This window comes from Oreochromis aureus, linkage group 15, assembly GCF_013358895.1.
Source record: "Oreochromis aureus strain Israel breed Guangdong linkage group 15, ZZ_aureus, whole genome shotgun sequence".
In the NCBI taxonomy this organism is placed as follows: Eukaryota; Metazoa; Chordata; class Actinopteri; order Cichliformes; family Cichlidae; genus Oreochromis; species Oreochromis aureus.
In genome coordinates, this window is record NC_052956.1 from 10335168 (window position 1) to 10359403 (window position 24236).

At 45.7% G+C, this 24236-nt stretch overlaps 1 protein-coding gene across 3 annotated transcripts in view; it reads left to right on the forward strand.

The window, feature by feature from the left end:
- Positions 1 to 595: 595 nt before the first annotated feature.
- LOC116310715 (prospero homeobox protein 1) overlaps positions 596 to 24236 on the forward strand; it is a 31538-nt gene continuing 7897 nt past the window's right edge. The window contains exons 1-4 of one of the 3 annotated variants that reach the window (XM_031727593.2): positions 596 to 1738; positions 4692 to 6746; positions 10654 to 10761; positions 15726 to 15920. In XM_031727593.2, coding sequence (XP_031583453.1) covers positions 4758 to 6746; positions 10654 to 10761; positions 15726 to 15920 — 2292 coding nt within the window. In that variant the 5' untranslated portion in view covers positions 596 to 1738; positions 4692 to 4757. Of the gene's footprint in view, positions 1739 to 1980; positions 2031 to 4691; positions 6747 to 10653; positions 10762 to 15725; positions 15921 to 24236 lie in introns of those variants that run through there. The other 2 variants (XM_039599042.1, XM_039599043.1) reach the window with 2 other exon arrangements.

The following is a 24236-nucleotide window of genomic DNA, read 5'->3' on the forward strand; positions in this document are numbered from 1 at the left end:
AAAGCAGGAGGACTGAGAGCGAGCAGCCGTCATCATTTCATAAATCAGAAGCCTCGTGGAAAGGATCAGGTGTCACTGTGTGCAGGGTTGTGTTACAGGTGGGTGGAAAAACTATTAATATGTTGAAAATCATTTGGTTTGCAAACATACAGGTAAATTCTTTTTCTTTATTCTTCTTCGTTTTACCACCAGGTTAGAATTCATCTTTAGGTTTTGAACGGGAATATTTTAGTGACAGCACACTGACAGAAGCTTCCTGACGATATTCGGCTCTTAATTGAGCTTTTTACAAAAGTGGTGTTTAGTTTTCTTCAGACAGTGGCTTCTCTGGATAATCTGAATTCAAAAGCAGAGCTGTAAGCGTGATGTGCTGCTTTGCTCGTCCATTAATCAGACTTGGGTGCAACCAATGAGAAACCCGCGTGCGTAAAATATCTCTACATGCCATTTTTATCCCCCAATACTCAAGTGACCCCCAACTTGTTTGTCCCCCACGAGAATGCACGGTCTAAACGTGTGGCTGTGTTTTTGCCGGAAAAATACAAATAAAACAAAAAAGTATATGCGGTATATACCCATGACTGATCTAAAAAATACGCCCTGCATCGTTTCCTTTGACATACAAGGATCAAATTACACAGTTAATATTATTATATTATAATCATTAAAGATGGCTGGGTTTGAAAGAATGCCTAATCGAGTATGATCGAAACTTGAAAATACACAAGCGTTAAAAAAACTGGATTCCAAAAGAGACCTTTAATTTGAAATTTATTGCAAACAAATAAAACGAAGGCTGAAAGATGTCTGGAGACATTTGCGTAAAAACGGTACAACATTTACTGTTAACAATAACTTTAATATATTTTTTTAATCCGTTTCCAAATGAATCAAATTATTTGATTCATATTCCCAACATTTATTATTTCAAAAGCATTCTTATCCAAATTCTTGGCTGAAGCTACTGACACTTTATTCCACATTTCCTGGGACTACGCAGCACTTACACCGTTTATTACAGAAACTTTCTTTTTAAAAGAATAACCATTAAAAGAAATAAGATAGCCATGTGTATGTGTGTGTCTGTGTGTTGTGATTTTCTCCGCTGCTTAAGAAGTGTGATGTCAAAGTGTGTAACAATTCTTACTCGCGTCGTCGGTGATTTGTGAAGAAACATTAGTAAGACTGCTATTTCCTTTTTTTCTCTATCTCCTCCTCTCTCTCTCTCTTTGGTAGCATGCTCAAGTCCCATTCTCTGGTCAAGTTCAGCGAGTTGTTCTCCGGACCCGACGGACGCTTCTTATTGGTAGGTTGCGATAGTTACATCACGCCGCTCATGACGCGCACGTCTTCCTGTTTCCTTCAGCCGCGTCTTAAAGTGGATCTTAGTGGCGGAGGAGCGCTCCAGCATCCAGTCCTCTGCATCCAGTGCGCCTCGGAGACACACATACACGCGGTCTCGCGCTCTCTCTCCCTCTCTCTCTCTAGCATACTCTCTATGTCTCTCACTCTTTCACACAGCACAGGATAGAGGGAGAGACCGACGCGCAAGAGCTCTTTTCATCTTCTATATTTTTTCCCCTATTTTGTTCCTTTCGCTCGCGTCGCCGACTTTATTCCAGCTCTTCATTCTCTGAGAAACTGTTATATTCCAGCATACAGCAATCCTCGGTGCCCTGCGCGTATTCTCATTTTTCCCCCCGCAGGAGTTCAGGTTGTCCCCCTCTTCATCAAAAGGGTAAGTAACCTTGTCCTCGGATACCTCCCTCTCTTGTTCTGGTTCTGCCTCGCCTGCGCACGGTGGGCGGAAAAAATAAACAAATCAAACATCGTTAACGGGGAAATTTATTATGGTAATCAACTGCTAATCATTTCGATACGACATTATTTGCTCTGTTTCGTACCCTCATCTTGATCTGTGGCGAGAGTTGTGCGAGCAGCCCGTGTTTGTCTCGAGGATGATTTGCGAGCGGTAGCCCAGCCTTCCTCATCAAAGCACAGAGATCAAGTTGATTTCCAACTTTAAAAAAGTAAGTTTGGGGAGCGAGTTTTTATGCGAAAAGAATCGTGATTTCCAACACGGGCTGTTTTTGGTTGTTTTTTTTGGTTTTGTTTTGTTTTTATTTTTTTAGGCTTCATGTGTTTGGCTCTCCTCCGCGCTTATTGTAAACTGTGAATTTGCTATGACCTCATATTGTCTTTGTCCCATTGGCTAAGTCTTATTTCGACTCATTACGGTATTTTTAATTGATAAGTCAAACAAAAAGTCTTGCACAGTAAACTACCGAGGTAGTCAGCCCTCCCGGTTGGTAAATGGGGTTTCTATCTTGTGCGGTAGCTCTCTAGGACAGATGTGATAAAGCGCAGTGTTTCGATTGTGTGCGCAACTCTTTTGATATCCAAGTCTGTTCGCTGGCAACTAAACAGATATCCAAACCAACAGATTTCAGTCTCACTTGAAGAAATGTTGCCGGACTTTTAGTTCAAACCTTAAAGAATTATTTTTAATTGAGTTTAAAACTTGAACTTTGCTCCTTAAAAAAAAAAAAAAACTTTTTGCATTTTCCCTTTTTTCCGTGAGAGGTTTAAATGGTCCGTTTATGCGTGTATTGTTTATGAGTTTTTAATTAAAGTGTATCCTTAAAGTTTGAGTGAATTTCTGTATGTGAGTATGACTGATGCTTAAAATTGTTGCAAGTTTTTTTCTTTAAGAGCGAGAACGAGAGAGTGTGAGAGTGCGCATGGGCAATAGGGGACAGGTGCGTGTTCGGCAAAGACAGGTGCTGGTGACTATTTCAAGCAAGTTTCCTGACGCAGTGAAGTGCGTTTCTTCTTCTTTCTTTCTTTCTTTTTTTTACTCGTGTGGATGTATCAGGTCTTGTCTGTATGCCTGGATATGGCTATCACGACCTGAGCCAAAGGCATTTATCAAATGTTTTATTTTAGAATACTGGTGTCACAGTTTAACCCAGTGTGCATCCAGTAAACTGTACTTTCACAGTTTTATCTGCTACAAAATGTCATTTTTCTTCCCTAAATTACATCAAATACCATGTGCAACATGTGCACCACACTGCACAGTTTGCAACAAAGCCAACAGCAATGTTGTGTGTGTGTGTTTGTGCGTGTGTTTGTGTGAAAGTGTGAGCCTTAGTGGCAAGACAGAAGTCTTTTAAAAAGTCTTTTCACATGCACTGACAATGTAAAGATGATACGTTTCTTTTAGTTGGAGCTGAGGAAAAAGTATTCCTGAATCAAAAGAGAGAAATTTCTCCTGCTGTTTGCTTTCACTTGCACTTCAAAGACAGCCTTCGAAATGAATGCCTTTAAATGTTAAATTATAAACATAGATCTGAATCTGCCATGTGACATAACTGCAGCTGCATTTCCATGTGAGCCAAATCAATATTTTTTTATGTTTGCACACTATAAAAATTTAACTTACCTTAAATTCATTAGATTTTATCATTTTCTGACTGAGCCATTGTGAGTCCTGACAAAAACTGTCTTGTTTAAAAATAAAAAAAAATGCCCACCTACACTTTTATCTTAAGAAAACACTGAAACAATTCAGAAATTACTCATCTCAAAATATGTAATTTTTTTTTCAGAAACATTAAATTGTTTCTGACAATAACATTTGAGATAGGCTGCATCTGATATGGCTCTGACTGAGGCACTGCCACCGCTGCTTACATAGCATTATTGATGCAGCCCTGTACTGACAAAACGTTTTGCTTTCAGAAGGGCATTAGGGTTTTTTGTAAGAGCGCTTTAAGTTGCTCCTTGCCAGAGTTGACCCGCGTGACCTATTCATTTGAGCAGAATTAACTGCCCTTGCCAGATGAAAAGACAAACAAAAAACACAGAAGTGAGCTCACGCTGGCACCAAAATCAATAGGCCTATTTTGTGTTTCTTTTTTGTGTCACTTTTCCCATTGAGTACGATATGATGGCCATATTGATTAATGTGAATGCAGCACTTTTACAATTGCGCAAAGACTAAACGTGGTTTTAAATATTTTGAAATTTCTTGTTGAATTGACCGACAGCGTTTTAGGCTTCAGTAAAGTGTGTGCAGTGATACGTAGAATGTGTACTGCCTCCTCCTGCATGCTTTTTTGTTTTTTGTTTTTTGATGATCTTAACCCTGTTTCTTTTTATTTGATTTTGTGAGCTCCTACGTTGGCTCTCAGTGCACAATCATGGAAATGAGGACAAGTACTTAAGTAATTATCATAATTTTATGCAGCTTTGTGTTCCGTGGGAATTGGTTCAGTGTCGCGCAGCATGTAACATGGGACAGGATAAAATGTAGGACTTTGCCCTGGAATGTCGAGCCAAGGCCTAATTCTGACCCCGTCTCCCTTTAGCCCTGTGTCCTTACTACCTAAATGTAATCATGAATGTTTAACGTTCATCACTTGCAGAAACTAAGACGAGGTACTCCCTGCTGCCTTGAGAGAAATATCTTTAGTTTAGACCCATCGAATCGGCTACTCCAATTCTCTAGAGGTTAACGGATTCTGACTTTTTCAGTATATGAAAAAATGTTTAAGCTTTTTTCTTTCTTTTTTTTTTTTGGTACAGCTTTGGTTCTTGCTTAAGGACAGGCCGAAGTGAGGGAGTTAGATTCTGAAAATATTTTTCACTTTGGTGAGTCATGCAGCTGTGATTTTTCCCCCCTCCAGGTACTCAGAGGCTTTGATCCTAGAGGACTGGGTGTGTGGGATATGGCCCAATAGCAGCAGCCCGTGATGCCGGACCATGACAGCGACTCCCTCCTGAACAGACAGACCAAGCGAAGACGTGTGGACATTGGTGTTAAGCGGACCGTGGGCAGCACATCCTCCTCCACAGCAGCAGTCACCGCAGCCACCACTGATAACATTGCCCGCGCCAAAGCAGCCATTTTTAGTGCCATGAACTCTTTGAGCTCCCACTCTCACCACGGATCAGACACCGACTCCATGGAGTGCTCCGTTGTGCAGCCACATGGTGGGCCTGGCGTTGTGTCAGCTAGTGACAGTGAGTCCAAGTCCAATGTACTCCGAAAGCTACTGAAGAGGGCCAACTCATACGAGGACACCATGATGCCCTTCCCTGGCACCACCATTATCTCTCAGCTTCTCAAGAATAACATCGCCAAAAATGGAGGAGGGCCCGAGAGGGGAGAAAGAGGGGACAGGGGTGATAGAGGGGACTCTGGCTTCCCTGGATCAGGGCTCTCTAATGCAAGTTCTGATGCTCCCCAAGAGGATGCCTGCAGTAACTCCTCCCACGACAGCACCCCACAAGAGTGTTTGTCACCATTTGGCCGTCCTCCTGGCCTGGCCACCTTTGACATAGAACGTCTCAATGATGAACACCTGCGTGCCAAGAGAGCTCGCGTAGAGAACATTATCCGTGGCATGAGCCATTCCCCCAGCGTGGTAGTACCTGCTGCTACCCGTCATGAGCGTGACCATGATATGGATGGAGAACGGGACATGGAGCTGGACTGCCCACCTCCTCAGTCTCAACAGCAGGCCCCCAGCAGCCCACGGGGAGGCGAGGTGTGCAGCAGTAGCCGAGAGAACAAGCGTAAACAGCGTTTGCCACAGCAGCAACAGCAGAGCTTCACCCAGCTGGTGTGCCAGAGAAAGGAACAGAAGCAGGAAGAGCGACGGCAGCTCAAACTGCAGCTGGAGGACATGCAGAAGCAACTACGGCAGCTGCAGGAGAAGTTCTTTCAGATATACGACTCAACTGATGACTCAGAACACAACGACCTCCACAATGACATAGGAAACATGTCAGAGGACAGCCCAGCCAGGTCTGATAACGGAGGTGACGATCGGGGTGGAGATGACTTGCGCTCAGACAATGAGATGTCTGACCTGGATCCGGGCCATTTCATAGACAGGGCGAGGGCATTGCTTCAGGAGCAAGCCCTGCTGGCTGACGGAGAGAAGCCAAGAAGAGAAGGGCTTAGCAGGAACAAAGGACACGGAGGTCCGGGTTCCTCGATGCATGCTGAAGGCAAACAGCTGGCAGAAACGCTGAAGCAGGAACTCAATTCTGCCATGACCCAGGTGGTGGACACAGTGGTTAAGGTGTTTGCAAAGCCTCCACGCCCTACACCTCAGCAAGCCTTTCCTACACTTTCCATACCTCCTGAAAGATTTCCTACTGCTGTCAATGGAGATAACCCCAACTTTCACACCGCCAACCAGAGGCTGCAGTGCTTTGGCGATGTCATCATTCCCAATCCGCTCGACTCCTTTACCAGCATGCCCGGGATCCCCGGCGCAACCAATGACCAAACTGAGGCACTGCCCTTAGTAGTGAGGAAAACACCCAGTGAGCACCACCACCAGGCCTCAGCTGTGGGTGCCCACGGTGGAAACCACCACCCCGCCCTTCACCCCTCCTCACTCTCTGCCTCCATGGGCTTCAGCCCACCATCCTTTAGACACCCCTTTCCACTGCCTCTCATGGGCTATCCTTTCCAGAGTCCTCTTGGCGCACCCCCAGGTAGTTACACAGGCAAGGACCGTTCTTCACCAGACTCCATGGACCTGTCCAGGGAAAGCACCGGCTTGAGGACCAAGATGTCGTCAGGTCATCACCTGGGGCACCACCATCGCTCTTGTTCACCAGCACACCCTGGCAGCACAGCCGAGGGGCTCTCCCTGTCCCTCATCAAGTCTGAGTGCAGTGATCTCCAGGACATGGCTGACATCTCACCTTACTCAGGCAGCAACGTATCCTTTAACAAATCAGGGTGGTGCACGTGTGACTGTGCGCGTGTTATCGGTCTCAGCTGCGTTCGACGCTTGAAAGGCCAAATAAATAAATGTTTTAACATTGTGTGGTCCCGACTTACAGAGGCATCAGACTAGCTCATGCCTCTGTAAGCCAAGGGGGAAAAAAAATCTGATTTCTGGTGGTAATTCCCCACAGATACAGGTTCGAAACTCTGCATCTGAGCCACAAAGAGTTAAAAATCAAATCTTTTTGAGTATGTTTGAAACTAGCCTAAGAAACTGAGAAATTGTTGATGAATCACTTTTCCTCCCACTGCTGTTCTCCTCTCCATTGTACTGCATTGTTGTATTTATTTTTACACTCATACCTCTTCCTTCTCACAGCACCCTACAGCTTTTTCTTCCATCTTCAAACCTAAGTGCTTTAAAAGCCTTCTTGTCACATATCGCTTACTCGCAGAGATTAGGCCCCCACGACATTAACCACCCCAATTCTCTTTATAAAAATGGCCTGGAAGAACAAGGAGGGGAATAGCTTCCTGGAACTTGGCACACAATAGTGTTATATAGCCTGCCTTATAGTTTAACCCCTGTGTGCCCCAATCATGCCCTGTGGATAAAGAGGCTATCCCCTATGGGAGGCTCAAATTGAATCCCCTGGGGACACGGGACTAATAGCTTAACCATTCAGTGCCTTCTCCGTTTCCTGTGTACCTCCTTAGTCCCTAAGTATTCAACACCCCTTAACCCTCATAAAAGTTTGATTGGCGTCACACTACCTTTTTTTTTGTCTTCGTATCATTAACATTCATTATGTGCTTAACTAATTAATCCTACCGCTCTGTACCTGTTGTGGATATTATTAGCGAGTGAATATGTACACTTAACACTTTGGTTCCCTTGTTTGTGCACACCTGAGTGCCGAGCCTTTTGTGTGTCTGTGTGCGTGGATGCATGTGTGCGTGTCTTTTTGTGTGTGCGTGTCACAAAAGGTTTGCCCGAGGATTCGGGAAAGATGTATATTTATGATTGCTTGTGTTTTCTCTTGTGTTCCTCTTATCATCCATCGCTGTTGTAAAAAGCCCACAATCATTGTCGTTTCTTCTCTCTTTTTTTCATTTCATAAAGATCTGTCAACAGCCCGGGGGGCCCTTCGGCTGTTGCTTGGCAGCCAAATACTTCTTTTTTTGTTTTCCCTCCCTGCAACCCCCCACACCCCACACACCCCTCCTCCCTCCTTTCTGTCTTTTCTTTGAAGCGGACGTTAACAGGTGTTTGCAGCGAGCTGTTTATCTTTCATTACCTCGCCTTGTCTTGTCTTCTGACCCAAGGGTGAACGCTTTCCAGAGATCCATAATCCTTTGCTTCTACAGGCTCCCGATGGAGGGATGAAAAGAGAGAGACATACAGAGACTGAGAGAAAGTAGAGAACAATCAAACCACATATGCCAGATGCTGTGGCTTTCATTGTAGCATTTATAAATTCAGGGCATTAACAGACGTACTCTTAAATGGAAAGAATAGACAGAACATGTCCACATGTGTTTGACATGTGCTTGTTTTTATTTTTTCATATTTTATTTCTCATTCCACAGGTTTCGAAGCAAAGTTTGCCATTTACGAGATATAGTTTTGCGCATTCTTTATTTTAATTAGCGTGACATGTATGAATTTGTTTGTTTGAATTTGCATCTGTTTTCATAGCAGCTTCCATTAGTGTGTTTTTTTTTCCCTAAGCCTCAGAAGTCAGGGACAGCTTGTCAGACATTTTGCGAGGTGTGTTCAAGTTCACCAGGTCTCGGCAGTATTGTGGAGCAGATGGCTGCTATCAATTTCCTCATTTGTTCACAGTCCGACTCCAAATTTTCTTGTCCTTACACCTGGAATTAGGAAGTAGAGCAGCTATTTTCCTCTCATGACTTTGGGCTTTGGGGAAGTGTTGTGAGAATGATGATGTCTTGTCAGATGTGGCAGGCGAACAGTGGGCCAGCTGGTGTGAGTGCACCATCATGACAAAATAATAGCCTTGCACACCACCCCTAAGTCCAATCACAATTACATTTGCAAGCTGTGAGTGAATTGGAAATAGAAATGTCTCATTAGGAAATATGAAGCTTCTTAATTGGTGGCTCAGTGGAGGTGGTATGGTGATATAACCGGAGAGGTGAGACCTTAACATCTTTGTCTTAGAACAAATTTTAATTTCGGCGATAAGGACGTAGAGAGGGGGGGGAATGAAGCGACCCGTATACTAATTGAAAAAGCAAAAACAAATTAATCTAAGTGTAAGAGCGTGGCTTCAAACTAATCCCACCTTGCCTTATTGCAACAGAGATCTCTTTTCCTTCTGCCTTTCCCTCTCGCTCATTCTGTCTGAGGATCCCATTGTATCCCCTCCACTCGGAGCAGATGGTGTGGTGTGGAAAGTGAAGTGCTGCTCTTTTGGCCAGGCCTGTCAGAGTAACACCAGTCTGCCAGGGTTTCCCCCACAAGACCCTCGCTGCGTATACAACTGACTCTCCCCTCTCTCTCTCTCTCTTACTGAATCACACAAAGTAGACAGGGTCTTTAAGGAGCCAACCCAGCGTGGTTCAGCATTTGCTGGCTTTGCCGTGTAACCCCGAGGCCAAGGGCAATCCAATCGAGCAGCTGATGCCTTCTTCCCGCTCTATAGTTACAGCTACATCTGGACACTTGACTGATTTTAACGGCCGCAGTCACCCCGGTTCATCATAAATTATGTCGAGCAATGTATCCTGTCCGCTCAAGTGTAAACAGTCTTCGGGAAAACTTAGAGCTGTATCTCCTGCGCGATTTAAATCCCTGCCTCGCTGATGAAAACCCTTGTTGAAACAGCCCGGGGTTTTAACACGTTCCCCCCCACCCCCCCACCCCCTGTTCCCTTTTCAATGTCTTATCCTCCAGATTGATATTATCAGTTGCATTATACGGCCGTTAATTCACCATGGAAATGGCTTGGGCCGTTCGGTGGCGCAGATGTGTTTCATTCTCCCCATCACTGGCTGAGTCCAAAGCCTCAGAGCCCCTCTTCTCCTTCTCCTCCTCCTTCTTTTGCTCCTCCAAGGGTTTGGCAGCATCAGAGGAGCTGGGGGGCAGGGGTGGAGCAAGGGGGTGGAGGAGGGGGATGTAATTGAAGGCTGGAACCATGCTATCCCTCAAGGTGCCCCCACCAACCCATCTCCATCTCCATCCGCTCGCTGCTGCTCAATCCAGGCGATCCATTAGGAAGACGAGGGAATCTGACGTGTATTTGAATATAGTCTCTGTGAGCACGAGCAGGGTTTTTGTGCCGGTGTTCAGGACTATCTCCTAGACCTTGTTTTGTCACTGATATGAAGCCAACATCAGACAGTCATATTCAGGCTTGGCATGTGCTGTCGCCAAGCCATTAGGCCTTCTTGCCCGTCACTGGCGTTAACTGCTGTCTTTGTCTGTGATATGCAAATGTCTCCTTTTTTCTTCTTCCTTTTTTTTTTTTTAGGGGGGGTGGAGGTTAGCACAGGGTGTAGGCAAAGGCGTTTGCTCGCTTTGACTGTGAAATGAGTCTCCTTATGTAAAAGCAAGAGCTGTAGTGCTGGCCAGCGTTTTATTTACCGTGACGCTCTCACACCTGATACGCACGATGCTAATTGCAAGCAAATGGTTCTGCTTTGGTGCACCGTCTTCAGCCTCCTCAACCCCCCTCTGCAGTAACCCTGCACTCATGCCTAAAAGGAAATTTGGTTACCCACCATCCAAATGATTATTTCTTGCCAAAATTACTGCAAATTATTACCAAGTTCTAGTTTGTGGCAATGTCTGTGTTTGCTTGATGTAGAAGTTTATTTTTGATGTTCTCCCCCCTCAAACTACTGTCGTTTTCCTTAATACCAGCTGTTCTCAGATCCAAGAAGGTCTCTCCCCAAATCATCTGAAGAAGGCCAAGCTCATGTTTTTCTATACCCGCTACCCAAGCTCTAACATGCTCAAGATGTATTTCTCTGATGTCAAGGTGAGTCCAAAACATGCTCATGATCTACAGACTTTCTTTGACCTTACAAACCTTTCCATTTTTGCCAGACACCCTTCAATAATCTCTTTGTTTGCTGTTTTAAACTCACATCTCAAAGGCAGACACCTTCTCCGACTTTCTGTCTTTTGCCGCAGTTTCTTCTCTACATCCAACGCACCTGCTTTAAAAGGGGAAGTTTGATTTGTTAATTGTGATATGCCAGCTTCGGTTGCCACGAACAATGTACACTTGTCTTCCCTTAAAACGATGTCGTTTCCTTTACTAAGGCATTGGCTTTATGCAAAAGATGAAAGAAGAGGAAGTGGAATGGGTTTACGTGAGGGAGCTGGAGAGCCTATAAGTATTCTAAAGATAAAGACCGGGATGAGTAATGGAAGGGTGGAGAGCGCAGAGAGGAGGATGGAGCCTAGAGACAGAGGAGTGGTTATCTGAGCAGGTGTAAGGAGGACGGTTTGATGGAGGGAGAGGCGAAGCAAACAAGTTCAGTCAGGGAAGACGGAAGGGATAAGCGCAAGCGCCACTTGGGAGTTTAACGAAAAATTTGGAAAACGAAAAACAATACTGCACGAAAAAAAGAGACCAGTAACACAATGGCCGTTGTAGATAACATGGTCATTTTGTGTTATCGGGTTTTTTTATGCATGTGTGCTTCTTTTTGGACTACACAGAGGAGTAAACACTGTGACAGATCCAGGTTATCTCATTCAAATCAGAAGATAACGGTTCCCTTTTTTCTCCCCTCTGCTCTTGTGTGCCGTCATCACCAACCGTGACTCGCGGTTCACTTGACTTTAACTAATGATTTCTTTCGATGTTTGGAAATTCTCACATTTTAAAAAAAACAAAACATCATTACGGGATCAGACTGATTTCAATTTTCATTTTTTTTTTTTAAATAGCGCAAACACTTAATATTGAAGGCTTTTAGCCACTTTGCTCCAGTGACTAATCATTCCCATGGAGGTGGCCTCTCCTCATGAATGGCCTCATCAGATACTTAAACAAGGTCAAGATAATTAAGGGGATTATGAGTCACACACTGGTCTGTTTTTGTTTCCAGAGGAGGACAATAGACTCGAGCTGTAAGTTAGAAGACATGTATGGGAATGAGACCATCTAATTAGATTCACCCCGCGCAGCCTCTTAGCGAGTGGTTGTCTTCAGACAAAAAGTCGCGAAGGCTAATCGGGTCTTGACTAATCAGGTCTGGACTGTCAAGAACCCTGTGAACGTGGGAAGTGGGTTGCCCTAACAAGTGGAGGACGCCGTGGCTGTTGTTCCCCTTCATTAAGCTTCTTTTCTGACTTTTTGTCTTTACTTTGAGGTGTTTTTTGAAATGTTTTGTCAGATGTGTCACGAAGCCATTGTTGATATGACAGAATATCCTCTCACTAGTTTGAAGACATCTACCTTATTGTTACGGATAATGATTGGCGAATAATGAAAAGATTAGATAAACGCATTCAGTCAATTAATAAAGTCAGCTAAAGTTATTGTACTTTGGCTTTACAGTCTATGAATTATAGGTAGCTGTGATTTTGCTGCTTTTTCTACATTTCGCTTTCATTTTCAAGCAACCACAACCTGCCTCACACGCACTTGTTATTTTTCTGGTCCATCTCTCTCTGGCTTTTAGCAACAAGCCTCAGCATTTGGGCCAGTCATGTGCTGTGGCGGCAGCGGAGGCCAGGACGGTTTTTCTCTTTTCTATATGTCATTCCTTCTCCTTTCTTTTTTTTCGCTGATGGTGTGGCATGGTATGTGCGCCTCGGCGGGGCCGGGGAGAAAGAAAAGCCAGCGGCTGGATTTTGAGTCACCGCAGTAACAAAAGCCCGCTTTCCAGGGCCGCTTTTTGTGTGCAGTCAGCCAATAGGCAGCCAGAGATTATCTCCCACAATTCACTCCTGCGAAAACAGGAAACGTTGGAAAGCCCTGATGACTGTGAAGGGGCTTACGAGAGAGAGAGCGGGAGAACGAGAGAACGAGAAAGAGAGAGAGGGAGGCCCGCACAGGCTTCTCTGTCTTTCTGCTCTCCTCTCCGGTTGTTCTGGATGGTAGCTTAGCGCTCTGAGGTCATCTGTGTGCTTTCTGCTCCATTGTTGACCACCATATCAGAGAAAATGTTGGCGACAGAGACAGTTTGGCCTTTCATCTGCATGCCTTTCAGCATCTGAATAACATCTGAATAAACCCCACACCGCAAAAAAAAAAAAAAAAAAAATCAACTTTAAAACCAATCTAACAGTCTACATAAATATGAATGATGTGTGTGTGAAGTTTGTGAGTGACAGTCAAAGCACTGGAATACTTTTGGCAGGCTACTAATATAGTTCCGATTAAGAATACTGCAGTGTTTTCCTTTTGTGGTCTTAAGTATGCGTTTGTGCATGAGCACAACATGCGTGTGAGCGTGTGTGCGGCGCTTTCTATCTTGTGCTCTTAACACTAAGCGCTGACCTTTCACAGGCTCTCGAGTGTGAGTGTGAGAAACACGCTTTCACTGTCTCTCTCTCATCTGCCTCTCAGCCAAGTGAGTGCACGTACACGCACACACGCACACACCTTTATATATACTTATATGCTGTGTGTGTGTGTGACTCGCACATGCACACACAGACGTTTTCCTCACTGCATCTCATGTCTGTGCTGGCTGACCCCTGCCAGCTCTGATTAAGGAGCTGCAGTGATGTGCTCCTTTGAACCGATTCCCTCCTTTTACACTGAACACACTCGTCCTTAGCTGCTATCAGGGGGTGTCGGTCCCCCCACCAGCAACTTAATGAACCAAGACTGCTGGAAGCTGTAGGGGGACTTGCCAAAATTAAATCCCTGAGTGTATTGAGTGCAGTTAATGCGGATATAATATAATTTAGTGTATTTACCTGCACTCTAGTAAATATTGTATCTTTTTTTTTGTATGCCCTGTGCTACTGCAGTCGTACGAGCCCTAATACATCTTCTCCCAAGCTGTCCGTATAATAAAGTAATCTTTGTCCAAAGTGAAAAATGTGTCCGTCACTCAGCTGTAGTGACACCTAAGGTCTCCTGCATGAGCGATGGCAACTCTTTCACCGACTTCAATCTCAGTATGTAGTCCTCGGTCGTGCACGCGCTCAGACGCGCGCACGCACACACGCGGTCTCGTGGATTCGCCAAACAAACACCAATCGTTAATTTGCACCCAATAGGATGCGAGAAATGCTTCACGCTACACTGACAACTTAAGTGAAACAACGTTTGTGCACCGTCACACTTCGCCAGCCTGCTGCATTATGTGTGTTTAAGAATAGCCCCGCGCAGCCCAGGTATTTGTAAGTGTCAGTAGTTTGTTTGTTTGACACTCTGATGTCACGACCCCAGCTTGCTGACTGCTCACGTTCCTACCCTCTACCCCCCGCACCGCCACCCCCAGTGAAACGCCATTGTCCGACAGCACTGACCTGCACCCATCCTCCTCTCTTGCAACCCTCCCCTCCACCCCATTTATGCTCACCCTGCACTTTAGGACAGCCGCCATGCAACCCCTCCTCTCTGCACACACCCTCCTAAACCCCTGCCAAACAATGTCGAGCGGACTTATTCTTTTCCACTCCGCCATTATGTCATCCGCTGATCATTCCAGAAAGGCACGGCCCACTCCTTTAGCCCTGTTCCACCTTGGTGCGACTGTTTCACCTCCTCTGATTCCCCAACTTTTCTGGCCGTTTGGTTCCTCCCATTTTCGTGCGCTTGCGTGTGTTTGACTGCCATCCCAGATTACAAAGTGTGTGTGTCTGTGTGTTTGTGTGTCTGTGTTGTCGAACAATGGCCAGAGTCTAATCTCCATGTCAAAACCGCTCTGCCTCCCCAGCGAGCAGTCCGCTCAGCGTTTAGTAGCGTTTTGTCCTTCTATTCTTCAAGCACCACAGAAAGAGCAGAGGGGAGGGAGGAGTGAAGGCCTGTGAGTGTGCGTGCGTATGTGTGTGTGTGTATTTTTGTGTGTGTGAACAAGGATGTGGGCGATGGTTTAGGGGTACAAGCTTTCCAAAATTTTGAGCTCAAGCAGTTTCAAGGAGTCTGAGGAGCGAAGCAAAAATGTTCTGTGTGTGTGTTTCTAGGAATTAAATTACAACTTTGAGTGCAACATTTTATGGTTAGGCAACTATCCTGAGCCCCTGGTGTCCTTATCTAGTTGTATGGATGTTTAGACAGTGTGTTTTCACTGATGAGGCCAGCCGGAAAAAAGAGCTGGGAGACCCGCAGAGCTTCTTAATAGGTTTACCTCGCCCTATTGAATCCAGCCGAGCGGCACAGATCAGATAGCCACAGCGCTTATCTCTGTCTTTCTCCCTCCTTTCCTTCTTTCTTTGCTCTTTTTCTTCTCCTTTCTTCCTGTGCGGGAGGTGCGGAAAGGGGAGGAGGATCAGAGTGTAATTGGTGAATGGGGTTAAGTACATGTTTGAGCCCCCCGCGGGCCAGGGCGCTTCAGATGATGACTTAATCGTTTTTCTGGTCAATTATGTGTTTGCGGTCTCACCCCCTCTGTTCCACCTCTCCCTCCACTCTCAGGGTTATGATAGGGGGGTGGTCTGCTCCCAGCGGGGAAGATGAACCACAGCCACACGCATACACTCTCTTCCACTCCCTCTTTTCTCGCCTTGCCCCCCTCACGGCTTGCTGTCTTACTTAATATCTCTATTATCTTCCCTCACTCCATAACCCGGGTTTCTCGCCACCTCAGATCACGCGTCAGCTCTCGTATATGAAAAGACACTGTGTCATCCTTACACTTCTTCTCCCCTCACGCTCAAATCCAGCGGCTTAATTAGGTCTACAGAAGACAGCCTTGTCTTTGTAAAGTTTGCACGAGGCGTATTTGCATATTCCAAAATGTCTTTGAATTGAATTTCGCATGAAACAGTCTTCCTAAAACGTGCTAAACCCTCCCTCATCTCTGATTCCAGTTTAACCGCTGCATAACCTCCCAGCTGATAAAGTGGTTCAGCAACTTCCGGGAGTTCTACTACATTCAGATGGAGAAGTTTGCCCGGCAGGCCATCAATGACGGAGTCACCGGAGCAGAGGAGATGAGCGTCAGCCGAGACTGCGAGCTCTTCCGGGCCCTCAACATGCACTACAACAAGGCCAACGACTTTGAGGTAAACACCGGCCAGGTTTCAGCGATTCTGTGCATGCCACACCGTAACAACTGCACATGCTCCTAAGGAGGAACTGAGTGCACATGCCGCCCTTATGAGCAGAAAAAAAAAACTGCTGAATTTCACCTGATACCTGGTGATGTAGGCGGGTACTGTGACACCGTGTCCTCTCTGACACTGTCTCACTGCAACTGTCCTCAATGCTGAATTCAAGTCTCTTATACATCCTGTGACACTGTGCTGTAATGCACAGTATAAGGTAGCTTTTGCGCCATCACATAAAGCCCAGAGTGTTTTTGTTTGTGACGGTGCATTTTCTCAGGGTTTGTGTGAAGGGAAAGTTCAGAATCACCAGATCGGAAGATCCGTGTTTTTCACTCCAGTCTACGTGAGAAGCTCTCATCTAATGAGGAAGAAGCCTCCCTGACAACTTACCAGTTTTGCATTTATCGTTGTTAATTTCCTCTCGGGAGGGTGCCTGTGTGTGTGTCTGCAGGTTTGTTTCTGAAAAACAACATTTTACTTCCCCGTATTCATTTACCTGTCACTGTGGCGTGACGTTTATGTGTGTATCTTCCAGCGTATTGCAATCATAAATTCTCAGCAGGCAACTTCACCTTTAATGTGTTTCATTTCTCTCACTTCTCCTTTTGCCTACCTTCGTGTGTGTGTGGTGGTGTGCGTGTGTGTCTGTGTGTGTATGATGTTTCAGGATCACCCGTACTCTCTCAATGTCAGCTGACAAAAGACCTTTTAAAAGCTTGTTTTAAGATGGCCCTGAAGAGAGTTGGATTTGGGTGTGTGTGTGTGTGTGTGTGTGTGTGTGTGTGTGTGTGTGTATGCAGGTGAGCACTCATGTTTGTGTATTTGTTATAGAGAGACTGAGCCTGTGTATGCGTGGGTTTTGTTGTTGCTGCATTTCCCAGTGTCCTGTTCACCTCGAAGGGTACAGCCGTCCCTTGGACCGGCCTGGCATGCTGGCAAAGCACTTCTCCAGCGTGTGTGTGTGTGTGTGTGTGTGTGTGTGTATGTGTGTGTGTCACTTTGAGGGGGGAAAAATCTCACTGTTATCAAGGTTAAGCGTCCTACTGTTTTAGTGAGGGGAAGGGGAGAGAAAAAGAGGAAGAGGGGGGTAAGGGGGAAGAGGGAGATGGATAGATAGGGGATAGAGGGTGAGAGCTTGGAGACAAAGGAGAAAGCGATGAAGGGAGGGAGGGAAAAAGGGAATTGAGGGGCGAATGGAAAGGGGAGAAAGAAGGGTAGAAGGAGAGATGGGGGGGAAAGAGAGATGACGTGCAGGAGCGAAGTGCCCTTGCGAGCAGTGGGAGTTTTGCAAGCGCTCACATTTAAAGTGCCTCACTCTCTTTCTCTGTGTTTCCGTCTATCTCTCTCTGTCATTATTTGTCCACTGGGGCTCTTCTATGTGCACCCAAACACACACACACACACACAGTTCCCCACATCCATCTTCAACTCTCTTAAGGGAGGCTTTGAAAGAGTGTGGCAGGCACTTGTATATATGAGGTCTTAATATGGCAAAAGGCCATCAGAGCAAAACAGAAAGAAAGTCCTTCTATCCAACTGCTCGTGAGGAGCGCAGAAATTATTGCGTGAGTCAGTAAAACTCAGGTCTAAACTAAAACAACAGCAGCCCTTTACCTACTCTGACAGGAGAATGGTAAGGATTTTATTTTATTTTATATCTTTATTGTGTTCTAATCATTAAGGGGTTTTTTTTTCCTTAAATTTGAGATTTTCCATAAGACTGCTTCAGCTTTCATATCAAATTATGCTCTCCCTGTGAGCAATCACCTGACACCCCTAACAGGAAATGGAAGTCCCTTTTGGGAAATGAGCTACCAAAAAATACCCCACTCCAGAAACTTGCTGGGTGTACAGTCAGGCCGACATTATCAGTCAGAAATCAAAGACCTCTTCCAGAGATCTTTTAAAACATGCTTTATGCAGAATGATATATTAATTATATAGTTGCTCATATGTGGACTGCACATTAATACTACTAATGGCTTAAACTAGTAAAGGTTGGCTGAAGATGGAGTTTAAATTTCAAGTAGGTTTGGCTTTTTGGCCTTTAATGTAAGTACATTTGAATAATGTAACTAAGTGAACCTATAAACACACACACAGCGTACGAGCTCACACTACAAACGGCGCCATACTTCACTGCGAAACAAACAAAATGACATTCTTGGATAGGTTCGCGTGACTCACGTAATCTCTATGACTAGAGTTTGCAAATCCTAAAAAACTATGCACGCAACATCCAGTGAATATCCCGTACTTGCCCAAACAGCGTTCACATGCTACCCCCCCCCCCCCTTCCCCGACAAAACCCCTTGTTTCTGAAACATAAATTAGATGAGGCACCTTTTAGACAAGACTATCATTCTTCTCCTGGAACCAGGAAGTTACTGTTGAACCAGGCTTAAGGGGAACAGCCTATTTGCATACATAAATGTAAAAATTTGCAAGAAGACAGACAGAGAGGAAAAGAGTGAGAGAGGCCAGGTGAATAAGTCTTCTGTTGGCCGAGGAGTTGCAGCGGTGGAGGAGGGTGGGAAGGTGTTTTGCATATTAAGGTTTTTTTTTGTTTTTTTTTTCGCTGGGCAGGTGTCTGAGAGATACAGGAGCTGATTAGAGTTTAGCACAAGGAAAATTTGCCCAGCCATGCAAATTCTAACCCCCCTGACAAACCAACCGCCTTGGTGAGCACGAAGACTCTGCGTGCAAGAGTGTTAGTGTGTGGCTTTCGGTGCACATGTGTGGGTGTTATTAATGTGTGTGTGTGTGTGTGTGTGTGTGTGTGTGTGTGTGTGTGTGTGTGTGTGTGTGAGTGCGTGGGTTGTGTGTTTTTTGCTTTTTGATGTTTGTGTGGGAATGATGTGTTTGTGTGTATTACATATGTGCGCGGACACATTTGTTATGTTTTTTTTTTCCCGTCTTATGTGTGTGTGTGTATGAGTGTAAGTGTGAGTGTGTGTGTGTGAGTCATAGAGGTAATGTGGAGATGGAAATGTACTGGATGTGTATCAGGATGCCCCCAAGGCCCTTTTCTGTGGATCTCTCCCCTTTCTCCTCCACCTCCTCCTCCTCTTCCTCCCCTACCTGCCTGCACCACCACTTGAAACAGGAGCCTACGCAGATTCAGCAAGCGCACACACACACACACACTCAAACACACACACTGAGTTTTCCCTTTGCCAGATTCTGCATCATCAAAGTTCCATCCACCTTGGTGGCGTCTTTGGAATGAATATGTCCTCTGTTTCAGTGATCGCACACTGAAACACACATTAACACACACACACACACACACACACACACGTCTGTGGCCTTTCTTGTTTGATGCTAATCTGCTCTGTCACTGTGCTGGCCTAAAACGCTCCCCATCTCCCTCCCAGCTTCTCTTTTGTCGCGATTGTTTCCCCTTTTCCTTTCATATCCCTCCTCCCTCATTCCCTCTCGTCGTTCTCTCTTCCTTCTGTTCCCTCCCTCCTTTCATTCTTTCATCCTTCTTTTTTGCATGTCTTCCGTTATCCCCCCCCACCCCCCTTCGCTTTTTTTCCCCCCTATTAGGAAGTTTTAATGGCATAATTGTCACATTCCTTCTGGCACAATGAACACCAGCAGTAATTAAAGAGCTTGCCGTTAATTATCTAGACCCCGGCTCTACTTTCCTCTTTTCTCAAACCCCCCTCCTGATCCCCTCTCTTCTTCTCTTTCTTCTCCGCTTCTCATTCGCTCTGTCCATCGCCATCAAAGTCTTCCGAAACACACCCGGCCTCCCAAAGCCTTGACTTTGAGCGAGCAGCGCTTTCATGTGAGGACTCAAGTGAAAATTCTCACTTAGTGTCCTTTTTCTTTTTACTCTGCAGCCCCTCTGCCTGTCTTTGAACCTCCAATGACAACACACATCATCTTTCATAAGACAGGAATGTGTGTGACCTGGTAATGGGTTAGAGACAGCGGGGGGAGAGAGAGAGAGTTTGAGGGTCTCATAAAGAGGCAGTTTTATGATGGCTCTGGGAAACTCTCAGATTTCCATAAGGCAGCTTAGGCCAAGTTTTCTCTGTCAGTGACCACTCCTCCCACAGAGGGCACACACACATACACACACCTGGGCGCTTAAAGAGGAAGTCCCTGTGATCTCTATGTGAGAGGGAGGTACCAGCAAAGGCGGTGAGAAGCCCTTGTCTGCATACACACACCCGGGTATCATGTGTCCTCCCTTATCAGCTGCTCTTTTTTCTATTGCAAAGATGTTTCACTCCTTTTCTCTCTCTTCCCCTTTTGTCCGTCTGTCATCTCTCTATATGAATTGATAAAAATCCTGCCATGGAGATTCTCTGCTGTGTTTTTATTTGTTTCTTAAAGCAAAAGGGACAAAACTTTCTTTAGTCCATCCTCTTCTTCCTTTCCCCAACTTCTCCTCCCAGTGTCTCCCTCCTTCCCGTGCTCTCAGTGTCTCTCCAACTCTCCATCCATTACCAGAGCCACAGAGAGCTGAGAGCAGATGCTGTCTGTCCAACCGCCGTGCCCCATAGCATTGTGTGCTTCACCTCTCCTTCCCCCCGCTCTCCCTCGTTCCTCCTCTTCACGTCCCTCTCGGGGCTCCATTTGTTCTCCACCAAGAGAAGCTAATGTCTGTTTTCTCCTCCTCCTGCCGCCGCTGTTGCTTATCCCCTCCCCGTCTTGCACTCCTTCATTCCTGGCCCCCCTTTTTTTCCCCTATTCCGTCACCACATACGGTGTGTTTGTGTGTGTCTGTGGGGCTCGGGGGTGGGATGGGGTGGCATTGACCGCGTTTGACCTCAGGGAATTTGAGGTGAAAAGGTCAGAGCCACTGCATTGGATGCACAGTGACGCAAACAAGTATAAACATACATAAGTACCTAAAAACACACGCTTTCACACAGGTGTAGCGCTTGTACTCAAACGGCTCTAGGGTTCTCTTTGAAAAGCGATTGAAGACAAAAGGAGGTAGAAGATGGAGCACGAGAGATGAGAAGCTGGCGGTATAGATTTAGGTTCAGACCTGCCAAAAATACAACCAGTACAATTTGCCAGTGGGTTTATGTCAACAGCACACATGCACACACACCTCCCATCGCCCTCTTCTCTCCCCTATCTTGTCTACACAGTATCTACTTTGGTTTTCTTTCCTGCCTATTAAAATCTCACCTCTCCTCCTGAACATTTAAATCTGCAGAGCAATGCGTCACACGCAGCGGCAATACGTAAAATAATCCACTCGTCTTCTGTGAACATATTCATGAATATGTTTGCCTTTTGCTTTTCACAGAGATGATGAAAAGCCTTCGAGTTAAGGCAACGATGCTGACCTGAGGGCGGGAAATGTCTTGCGTTGTGCAATCATATTTATTGTTTTAATAAACATAAACTGAGTCAGAGATAGACCGTTGTAGATTCGGGCTGAGATAAATAAGACAGTGAGATGTAATAACTTGGTGATGATAACAGGCTCGAAAGGTCCGTTTTCCAAAGTTTTGCCATCCTAGAATTAGGGATATTACACTCTGCCATGTCAGTGGAATTGAGGTGGAAGGAATTTTGTTTGTAAAATGAAGCTCAAAAATAAGCATCTCCCCAAAAAGCAACACCTTTACTTATCTTTTGGATAATCTGTTTGTCAATTCCTCACTTCGACTCTACTTTCAATACTTCTTACAAGCTGGTAAGATACCACCGAAAAAGAAATGAAGACGTTTGTTGTTCTGGTGCTAATTGTTCAAAGTGAGACTTCAAGATTACTGTTCCCAGGTGGTATCTGCTGGCAGGAGTAAGCATATCTACAAAATGGATCTTACTCTAACAAACCTTCAGATATCAGCCCACACCTTCACTGAACCGCCACTTCAAACTTTTCTCATGACTTTTTAATTTTTTTCTTACGGAGAAGACTTGGAGAAAGAAAAGAATAGAGCGTGTGATCATCTGCTTCTCGCTGAATAGCTTGGGGCTATTAAGGACCCCCGTTTGACACACCCTGACAGGTCTTTTCTTCACTGTGAAGGCTGTGTGTGTGTGTTTGCATGTATGTGTGCGTGCATATATGTGATTTACAGATTTATTCAGTGTTCCGATTAAATGACCGGAGCTGCGTGTAGAGCCTGGGGCAACAGGGGTAGCAAGGAATCACTTAAAGAACTACATGATCCCTTTGCTCCTTTTTCACCTGCTCGCGCACACAGACACACACACACACACATCTTGTTGTGCTAGCTTGCTTTTTCCAACAGCGCACACCCACCTCATCCTCCTCTTCCTCTCTTCTTCTCCCCTCTGCTCCCTCCTTCTTTCGCTCCTCCTTCTGTCCCTGGTCACCTTGTGAGGGGCAGCCTGCTCTGTGGCACAGCTGCTGATTATGTCATTATTTCTGGACCATTTTGGTCTCCCTTGGTGTGTGTGTGTGTGTGTGTGTGTGTGTGTGTGTGTGTGTGTGTGTGTGTGTGTGTGTGTGTGTGTGTGTGTGTGTGTGTGAGTGTGAGAGAGAGAGAGACTAATGAAGCGTGGCAAAGGGACGCATGCCAAAATGACCAGGGCGTGCATCAGAGCTGCAGATGTGTCAAAGCACCCCCCCAATATCTTACACACACACACACACTCATGCTTCCCCCACTGATGCCAGACGCTCTCTCCTTCAATCCAATCTGCAGTTTATTATTTTTCTTTCGTCTCCTGCCATCTTGCTCCTTCACTTGCCCTTCCATTCCATCTACTCCTATCCGTCCATCCATCTTCTATCCTCCCTCCTTCGCCGCACCTCCTTGCGCTCCATCCTTTATTGTTTGCCCAACCACCCACCCACCCAACACCCTCCTTCCTCCTACCCTTCTATTCTTCCTCTCCCTCCCTCCCCCTCTTCTCCTCCTCTCCAGATGTCCTGTTCCTATCTTCCAGACTCCCTTGCTCCTTTCTTTCCCTTCTGCCTCCTGCGCTCTCAGTCTCTCAAAGCTGAGCTGACTTCCTGACCTCAGGAGGCCCTGTTACAGCGCTCAGTGACCCCCCCCCCTCCCAGATTGGCTTCTCTCACTCATGCAAGCTGAGTCGATGAATTTTTAAGTCTCCAGACACGGGACAAACTGTGATTTCAGAGCTCCCCTGCTGTTAGCAGCTATTCTTTGTACACACCATGTTTTGTCGATTGTAGCCTTCAAACAATTCACAATTTCTAGAAACTGAAGGGACAGCAGGAGGAGAGGAAAGAAAAATTCCCATTGTGGATGGGATAGGAGAGCGACTTCATCAGTGTCTTTGACCCTGGCATGCCCTTGACTTGTCAGCAGAGGTGCACCTTGAGAAAAGTCCATGTGACGCTTATGCTCGTGTCCACATAGGCACACCAGACAGCAAGATATACACACACATGTATGCACGACAGACCCTCAAGGCTCCCTGTTCTCAAGGCTATCAGTGGAGTGAGGGTGGCTGATGTTTGCTCAGCTTTGAGGCCCATTTCCCGTCCCAGCAGTCTCCTAAACGCTGGCGCAAACCTCTCCAATGAGAGATGTCAAGAATGAAATTGTATTTTGGACAATGTTGCGAAAATGAAGAAAAAATATAACTACGGATCTTCTGTGACGTTACCCTTTCTTTTCCCGATTGGTCGGATTCTTCAGCCGTGGCACAGTCTTATCGGAGGGAAAGAGGGGAGGCTGTGGGGGCAAGCGTGGCGAGGGGTAGGAAGAGAGGGGACATGGGTTGTGTTTGTCCAAAATGACAGTGTGGACCAAGGGCTTATCAAGGCCTTTGTAGATTATTGATTGGAGCAGATATGTGAGGCACGGGAGGCTTATGGGCCAGTGCATGTTCGAGGTTTGCAAACCTCTGGCTTGACTCACTCAAATGTCAGTTTCAGCTCTTGTTTTCAGACCCTTTACTGTGTGCAAACTTTAGATTACTTAAGACACGGGTACCACAAAAATACTTATTGCATATCAGAGTCAGATAACCCCCCATCTGTGGCATTGAGTGCGCTACAAAATCTATAAATTCCACGTCTCACAAACACAAACACAGTGACCAAAAAAGCATGGGAAGTGTTGGTATTCCCAGGCTGAGTTGGGGTTAGGAATTAACCTGGCTTGCAGCGAGGGCTTATGTTAGTGTCCCTGCATTTCATCCTTCAAGGCAAAAGCTTGCTAGAACACTCACTCACACTTACACACACACACAAACACACACACACATACAGCCTTATCTTCCAGGGTCTTGTCTTGTTTGGCTAACACTGTGCAAATAGAAGGTGCAATACATCTCCTGACAGTTCCCAAA